At 33.5% G+C, this 10000-nt stretch overlaps 1 protein-coding gene across 2 annotated transcripts in view; it reads right to left on the bottom strand.

The window, feature by feature from the left end:
- card11 (caspase recruitment domain family, member 11) overlaps positions 1-10000 on the bottom strand; it is a 96218-nt gene that overhangs the window by 53911 nt on the left and 32307 nt on the right. For both annotated transcript variants that reach the window (XM_042315837.1, XM_042315838.1), the window contains exons 4-5: positions 4255-4431; positions 88-236 (exon numbers count right to left, since the gene is read on the bottom strand). In XM_042315837.1, the coding sequence (XP_042171771.1) occupies positions 88-236; positions 4255-4431 (326 nt within the window). The remainder of the gene's footprint in view (positions 1-87; positions 237-4254; positions 4432-10000) is intronic.

Genomic DNA, 10000 nt, shown 5'->3' with positions numbered 1-10000 from the left:
TGTGTGTGTGTGTGTGTGTGTGTGTGTGTGTGTGTGTGTGTGTGTGTGTGTGTGTGTGTGTGTGTGTGTGTGTGTGTGTGTGTGTACCTCCAGCTGCAGGTCCCTGCTCCTCATCACAGCCATGTTCTTCTCCTCGCTGAGCGTTGCATACCGCATGGCCAGTTTGTAGTTCTCATCCTTCACCCTCAGTAGCTCATCATTGTAGTTGTTCCTATCTTCCTTCATCTTGTTGTATCCTGGAACATACAGTACCAGTCAAACGTTTGGACACATCTACTCATTCAAGTTTTTTTTAAACTATTTTCAACAATGTAGAATATTAGTGAAGACATTAAACTATGAAATAGCATATATGGGTTAAAAAAATAAAAATAATAAAGTGTTAAATCGAAATATATTTAATATTTAGTAGCCACCCTTTGCCTTGATGACAGCTTTGCACAATCTTGGCATTCTCTCAACCAGCTTCACCTGGAATCCTTTTCAAACAGCCTTGAAGGAGTTCCCATATATTTTTAGCACTTGTTGGCTGCTTTTCCTTCACTCTGTGATCCAACTCATCCCAAAACATCTCAATTGGGTTGAGGTCGGGTGATTGTCGAGGCCAGGTCATCTGATGCAGCACTCCATCACTCTCCATCTTGGTCAAATACCCCTTGCACAGCCTGGAGGTGTGTTGGGTCATTGTCCTGTCCCACTAAGCGCAAACCAGATGGGATTGACATAGGGTGGCATACTGCTGGAGAATGCTGTGGTAGCCATGCTGGTTGAGTGTGCCTTGAATTCTAAATAAATCATGACATTGTCACCAGCAAAGCACCCCCACACCATCACACCTCCTCCTCCATGCTTCACGATGGGAACCACACGTGCAGAGATCATCCGTTCACCTACTCTGCGTCTCACAAAGACACAGAGGTTGGAAACAAAAATCTCAAATTTGTCATAAGACCAAAGGACAGATTTCCACTGCTCGTGTTTCTTGGCCCAAGCAAGTCTCTTCTTATTATTGATGCCCTTTTGTAGTGGTTTCTATGCAGTAATTCGATCATGAAGGCCTGATTCACGCAGTCTCCTCTGAACAGTTGATGGTGGGATGTGTCTGTTACTTGAACACTGTGAAGCATTTATTTGGGCTGCAATCTGAGGTGCAGTTAACTCTAATGAAGTTAGCCTTTGCAGCAGAGGTAACCCTGTGTCTTCCTTTTCTGTGGCGGTCCTCATGAGAGTCAATTTCATCACAGTGTTTGATGGTTTTTGCGACTGAATAAACTTTCAAAGTTCTTAACATTTTCCAGATTGACTGACGTTGTGTTTTCTGTAAAGACCTTAGTGATCACTGTTTTACAGCCTGTGTTCATAATGGCTGTTCAGTGAAACGACCTGTCCTGACTTGTCATAGACGTTTGCCAAAAAATTAGGTTCAGCCCCTGGTTCGACCGTGATCTGGCAGAGTTACACCTCCTCAAGAATTCTATTTGGCAAATTGCTGAGCACACGAATTGTCACGTTCTGACCATAGTTCTGTTATTTTATTCTTTGTTTTAGTATGGTCAGGACGTGAGTTGGGGTGGGCAGTCTATGTTTGTTTTTCTATGTTGGTTTTTGTGTTCGGCCTAGTATGGTTCTCAATCAGAGGCAGGTGTCGTTAGTTGTCTCTGATTGAGAATCATACTTAGGTTGCCTGGGTTTCACTTTTGGTTTGTGGGTGTTTGTTTTCTGTGTGAGTGTTTGGTCCACACAGTACTGTTTCGGTTTTGTATATTTCACGTTTATTGTTTTGTATTTCAGTGTTCAGTTCGTTTCATTAAAGATTACATCATGAACATTTACCACGCTGCGCTTTGGTCCGATCCTTACTCCTCCTCAGACGAAGAGGAGGAAAACCCTTACACGAATACTCAGGCTGACTCGTTCAGGCAAATGAGAAATAAGGGCACTCAGGCTATCCAGAAGGCCAAAGTTAGGTACTTTAAGGAGCAGTTCTCTTGAGCGGCATAGGCAAGGTGCAATAGATGCCATAAAATACAGTATATACATATGATATGAGTAATGTAAGATATGTAAACATTATTAAAGTGGCATTATTTAATAACTTCATAAGGTTAGGGGGCAGTATCCTGAATTTCGGAGAGTCTGGCGTGCCCAGAGTAAACTGCCTGTTACTCAGGCCCAGATGCTAGGATATGCATATAATTGGTAGATTTTGATAGAAAACACTCAAATTTCTAAAACTGTTCAAATCATTTCTATGAGTATAACAGAACTGATATGGTGGGTGAAAACCAGAGGAAAATCCATTCAGGAAATGGGATTTTTTGGCCTCCTTGTCCATTTACATGCTTTGCTATGGAACAATGAAAGGAATAACTCCCAGATTGCAGTTCCTATGGCTTCCACTAGATGTCAACAGTCTTTAGACATGGTTTCAGGCTTGTTTTATGAAAAAAAACAAGAATAAGACTTTTTGGCAAGTGTCCACTTTCACTGTCACGATGACTGTGTGCACGCTGTAAGGTTTTTTTCCTTTCTATTGAATACGCTATTGTCCGGTTGAAATATTATCGATTATATAGATATTTGAGAACCTACGGATTAATTAGAAACATTGTTTGACTTGTTTTGACGAACTTTACCGGTACTATTAGGATGTATTCGTCTGCATGTCTTGAACGCCATTGAGCCAGTGGATTACTGAACAGAACAAGCCAACAAAACTGGGATATAGAGAGGGACTTTATCGAACAAAACAACCATTTATTGTGTTCCTGGGACCCTTTGGATTGCCAACAGATGACGATCTTCAAAGATAAGTCATTTATTTTATTGTTATTTCGGATTTTGAGACGCCCGTGCTGCTTTGGAAAATATGACTATGCTGAATGTATGCGGGGCGCTGTCCTCAGACAATCAAATGCTATGCTTTCGCCATAAAGCCTATTGTAAATCTGACAAAGCGGTTCGATTACCAAGATTCTAAGCTAAAGAATCATGTATGACACTTGTATTTTGGTGGAACAATGGTGGCCATCTTTGAAACATGTGAGGACAGCAGACTGGGATGGGGATTGATTGAATATGTCCTTAAACACACCAGCCAGCTAGTCTGTGCATGCTCTGAGGACGCAGCTAGGGATGCCATCTGGTCCAGCAGCCTTGCGAAGGTTAACACTGCTATTACAAATAATAATAATAATAATAATAATTACAATACTACTAGTGCTAATAATAATACTACTAATAATAACAATAATAACAACAATACTACTACTACTACTAATAATAATAATACTAGCAACAATACTACTAGTACTAGTACTACTACTACTACTACTACGACTAATAATAATAATAACAACAATACTACAACTACTACTAATAATAATAATAGCTACCATATTACTACTACTAGTCCTAGTCCTAGTACTACAACTACTACTACTACTACTAATAATAATAATAATAACAACAACAACAATACTACTACTAATAATAATAGGAATAACAACAATACTACTACTACTAGTACTAGTACTACTACTGCTACAAATAATAATAATACTCATAATCATAATAACAACAATACTACTACTACTACTACTCCTACTAATAATTATTATTATAATAATAGCAACAATACTACTACTACTAGTACTACTACTGCTACTACTACTACTACTACTAATAATAATAATAATAGCAGCAATACTACTACTACTACTACTACTACTACTACTACTACTACTAATCAAAATAATAATAATAACAATAATAACAACAATACTACTACTAGTAGTACTACTACTACTAGTATTAATTATTATTATTATTATTATTATAACTACTACTACTACTAATAATAATAATAATAATAACAACAACAATACTACTACTAGTAGTACTACTACTACTAGTATTAATTATTATTATTATTATGATTATTATAACTACTACTACTAATAATAATAATAATAATAATAATAATAATAACAATACTACTTCTACAAGTACTACTACTACTAGTAGTAATAATAACAATAATAATAATATTAACAACAACAACAATACTGCTACTACTAGTACTGCTACTACTACTACTAAAAAAATAAATAATAACAATACTACTACTACTCCCACTCTTACTACTACTAATACTACTACTACTACTACTAATACTACTACTACTACTACTAGTACTACTAATAATAATACTACTAATAATACTAATAACACTAATAATAATAATGTTATTACTCTGCTGGAAGGCTGATAGTTCCTGGTTGGTCAGGCGTAGTTTTTTCTGTTCATCCTCCAGGGTGCGCTGTTTCCCAATGAGGTCAACTCTCTGGACATCTTTAGCTTTGGCCTGCTGCTGTAGCTTGATGACTTCATTCATCAGGAACTGGGTTAACCCTTCATGACCCTCCTCCACTACAAACAACACACACACATGCAGTGAGACAACCGTCAAAACTCTCCACAACTCCACATGGTCTGTTTTCCTGTTTACACAGATGATGGTTATAGTAACAGAATGGTTATAGTAACAGAACGGTTATAGTAACAGAATGGTTATAGTAACAGAATGGTTATAGTAACAGAATGGTTATAGTAACAGAATGGTTATAGTAACAGAATGGTTATAGTAACAGATGGTGGTTATAGTAACAGATGATGGTTATAGTAAAATAATGGTTATAGTAACAGAATGGTTAGAGTAACATAATGGTTATAGTAACTGAATGGTTATAGTAACAGATGATGGTTATAGTAAAAGAATGGTTATTGTAACAGAATTGTTAGAGTAACAGAATGGTTATAGTAACAGATGATGGTTATAGTAACAGAATGGTTATAGTAACAGAATGGTTAGAGTAACCGAATGGTTATAGTAACTGAATTGTTATAGTAACAGATGATGGTTATAGTAACAGAATGGTTATTGTAACAGAATTGTTAGAGTAACAGAATGGTTATAGTAACAGAATGGTTATAGTAACTGAATGGTTATAGTAACAGATGATGGTTATAGTAACAGAATGGTTATTGTAACAGAATTGTTAGAGTAACAGAATGGTTAGAGTAACAGATGATGGTTATAGTAACAGAATGGTTATAGTAACAGAATGGTTATAGTAACAGAATGGTTATAGTAACAGATGATTGTTATAGTAACAGATGTTTGTTATAGTAACAGATGATTGTTATAGTAACAGATGATTGTTATAGTAACATATGGTGGTTATAGTAACAGATGGTGGTTATAGGAACAGATGATGGTTATAGTAACAGAATGGTTATTGTAACATAATTGTTAGAGTAACAGAATGGTTATAGTAACAGATGATTGTTATAGTAACAGATGATTGTTATAGTAACATATGGTGGTTATAGTAACAGATGGTGGTTATAGGAACAGATGATGGTTATAGTAACAGAATGGTTATAGTAACAGAATGGTTATAGTAACAGAATGGTTATAGTAACAGAATGGTTATAGTAACAGATGATTGTTATAGTAACAGAATGCTTATAGTAACAGAATGGTTATAGTAGATGATGGTTAATAGTAACAGACGATGGTAATAGTAACAGATGATGGTTATAGTAACAGATGGTTATAGTAACAGATGATGGTTATAGTAACAGAATGGTTATAGTAACAGAATGGTTATAGTAACAGATTGTTATAGTAACAGGATGGTTGTAGTAACGTAATGGTTATAGTAACAGAATGGTTATAGTAACAGAATGGTTATAGTAACAGATGGTTGTTATAGTAACAGATGGTTATAGTAACAGTTTATAGTAACAGATGGTGGTTATAGTAACAGATGATGGTTATAGTAACATAATGGTTAGAGTAACAGAATGTTATAGTAACAGAATGGTTATAGTAACATAATGGTTATAGTAACAGGATGGTTGTAGTAACGTAATGGTTATAGTAACAGAATGGTTATAGTAACAGAATGGTTATAGTAACAGATGGTTGTTATAGTAACAGATGGTGGTTATAGTAACAGATGGTGGTTATAGTAACAGATGATGGTTATAGTAACAGAATGGTTATTGTAACAGAATTGTTAGAGTAACAGAATGGTTAGAGTAACAGATGATGGTTATAGTAACAGAGTGGTTATAGTAACAGATGATTGTTATAGTAACAGATGATTTGTTATAGTAACAGATGATGGTTATAGTAACAGATGATTGTTATAGTACACAGATGTTTGTTATAGTAACAGATGATTGTTATAGTAACAGATATAGTAACAGATTGTTATAGTAACAGATATGGTGGTTATAGTAACAGATGGTGGTTATAGTAACAGATGATGGTTATAGTAACAGAATGGTTATAGTAACAGAATGGTTATAGTAACAGAATGGTTATAGTAACAGAATGGTTATAGTAACAGATGATTGTTATAGTAACAGAATGCTTATAGTAACAGAATGGTTATAGTAGATGATGGTTAATAGTAACAGACGATGGTAATAGTAACAGATGATGGTTATAGTAACAGAATGGTTATAGTAACAGGATGGTTGTAGTAACGTAATGGTTATAGTAACAGAATGGTTATAGTAACAGAATGGTTATAGTAACAGATGGTTGTTATAGTAACAGATGGTGGTTATAGTAACAGATGGTGGTTATAGTAACAGATGATGGTTATAGTAACAGATGATGGTTATAGTAACATAATGGTTAGAGTAACAGAATGTTATAGTAACAGAATGGTTATAGTAACATAATGGTTATAGTAACAGAACGGTTATAGTAACAGATGGTTGTTATAGTAACAGAATGGTTATAGTAACAGAATGGTTAGAGTAACAGATGGTGGTTATAGTAACAGATGATTGTTATAGTAACAGAATGGTTATAGTAACAGAATGGTTATAGTAACAGAATGGTTATAGTAACAGATGATGATTATAGTAACAGAATGGTTATAGTAACAGGATGGTTATAGTAACAGATGATGATTATAGTAACAGAATGGTTATAGTAACAGGATGGTTATAGTAACAGATGATGATTATAGTAACAGAATGGTTATAGTAACAGATGGTGGTTATAGTAACAGGTGATGGTTATAGTAAAATAATGGTTATAGTAACATAATGGTTAGAGTAACATAATGGTTATAGTAACAGAATGGTTATAGTAACAGATGATGGTTATAGTAAAAGAATGGTTATTGTAACAGAATTGTTAGAGTAACAGAATGGTTATAGTAACAGATGATGGTTATAGTAACAGAATGGTTATAGTAACAGAATGGTTATAGTAACAGAATGGTTATAGTAACTGAATGGTTATAGTAACAGATGATGGTTATAGTAACAGAATGGTTATTGTAACAGAATTGTTAGAGTAACAGAATGGTTAGAGTAACAGATGATGGTTATAGTAACAGAATGGTTATAGTAACAGATGATTGTTATAGTAACAGATGATTGTTATAGTAACAGATGATTGTTATAGTAACATATGGTGGTTATAGTAACAGATGGTGGTTATAGGAACAGATGATGGTTATAGTAACAGAATGGTTATTGTAACAGAATGATTGTTATAGTAACAGATGATTGTTATAGTAACAGATGATTGTTATAGTAACAGATGGTGGTTATAGTAACAGATGGTGGTTATAGGAACAGATGATGGTTATAGTAACAGAATGGTTATAGTAACAGAATGGTTATAGTAACAGAATGGTTATAGTAACAGAATGGTTATAGTAACAGATGATTGTTATAGTAACAGAATGCTTATAGTAACAGAATGGTTATAGTAGATGATGGTTAATAGTAACAGACGATGGTAATAGTAACAGATGATGGTTATAGTAACAGAATGGTTATAGTAACAGGATGGTTGTAGTAACGTAATGGTTATAGTAACAGAATGGTTATAGTAACAGAATGGTTATAGTAACAGATGGTTATAGTAACAGATGGTGGTTATAGTAACAGATGGTGGTTATAGTAACAGATGATGGTTAGTAACAGATGATGGTTATAGTAACAGAATGGTTATAGTAACAGAATGGTTTATAGTAACAGAATGGTTATAGTAACAGAATGGTTATAGTAACAGAACGGTTATAGTAACAGATTATAGTAACAGATGGTTGTTATAGTAACAGAATGGTTATAGTAACAGAATGGTTATAGTAACAGATGGTGGTTATAGTAACAGATGATTGATGATGTTATAGTAACAGAATGGTTATAGTAACAGAATGGTTATAGTAACAGAATGGTTATAGTAACAGATGATGATTATAGTAACAGATATAACAGAATGGTTATAGTAACAGATGATGATTATAGTAACAGAATGGTTATAGTAACAGGATGGTTATAGTAACAGATGATGATTATAGTAACAGAATGGTTATAGTAACAGATGGTTATAGTAACAGATGATATAGTAACAGATGATGGTTATAGTAACAATAATGGTTATAGTAACAGAATGGTTATAGTAACAGAATGGTTATAGTAACAGATGATGGTTATAGTAACAGAATGGTAACAGATAAAGTAACAGAATGTTATTGTAACAGAATGGTTAGAGTAACAGAATGGTTATAGTAACAGATGATGGTTATAGTAACAGAATGGTTATAGTAACAGAATGGTTATAGTAACAGAATGGTTATAGTAACAGAATGGTTATAGTAACAGATGATGGTTATAGTAACAGAATGGTTATTGTAACATAATTGTTAAGTAACAGAATGGTTATAGTAACAGATGATGGTTATAGTAACAGATGATGGTTATAGTAACAGATGATGGTTATAGTAACAGATAGTAACAGAATGGTTATAGTAACAGAATGGTTATAGTAACAGAATGGTTATAGTAACAGATGATGGTTATAGTAACAGAATGGTTATAGTAACAGATGATGGTTATAGTAACAGATGGTTGTTATAGTAACAGATGATGGTTATAGTAACAGATGGTGGTTATAGTAACAGAATGGTTATAGTAACAGATGATGGTTATAGTAACAGATGATGGTTATAGTAACAGATGATGGTTATAGTAACAGATGATGGTTATAGTAAAAGATGATGGTTATAGTAACAGATGATGGTTATAGTAACAGAATGGTTATAGTAACAGAATGGTTATAGTAACAGATGATGGTTATAGTAACAGATAGTAACAGAATGGTTATAGTAACAGATGATGGTTATAGTAACAGAATGGTTATTGTAACAGAATGGTTATAGTAACAGATGATGGTTATAGTAACAGATGATGGTTATAGTAACAGAATGGTTATAGTAACAGATTATAGTAGATAACCGAATGATGGTTATAGTAACTGAAGTAACAGATGATGTTATAGTAACAGATGATGGTTATAGTAACAGAATGGTTATAGTAACAGAATTGTTATAGTAACAGAATGGTTATAGTAGTAACAGATGATGGTTATAGTAACAGAATGGTTATAGTAACAGAATAGTATAGTAACAGAATGGTTATAGTAACAGATGATGGTTATAGTAACAGAATGGTTATAGTAACAGAATAATAGTAACAGAATGGTTATAGTAACAGATGATGGTTATAGTAACAGAATGGTTATAGTAACAGATGATTGTTATAGTAACAGATGGTTATAGTAACAGATGATTGTTATAGTAACAGATGATGGTTATAGTAACAGATGGTGGTTATAGTAACAGATGATGGTTATAGTAACAGAATGGTTATAGTAACAGAATGGTTATAGTAACAGAATGGTTATAGTAACAGAATGGTTATAGTAACAGATGATTGTTATAGTAACAGAATGCTTATAGTAACAGAATGAATGATTGTAGATGATGGTTATAGTAACAGACGATGGTAATAGTAACAGATGATGGTTATAGTAACAGAATGGTTATAGTAACAGGATGGTTATAGTAACAGTAATGGTTATAGTAACAGAATGGTTATAGTAACAGAATGGTTATAG

Source organism: Oncorhynchus tshawytscha, unplaced genomic scaffold (assembly GCF_018296145.1).
Source record: "Oncorhynchus tshawytscha isolate Ot180627B unplaced genomic scaffold, Otsh_v2.0 Un_contig_156_pilon_pilon, whole genome shotgun sequence".
NCBI lineage: Eukaryota > Metazoa > Chordata > Actinopteri > Salmoniformes > Salmonidae > Oncorhynchus > Oncorhynchus tshawytscha.
This window is presented reverse-complemented; position numbering and strand designations above follow the sequence as displayed.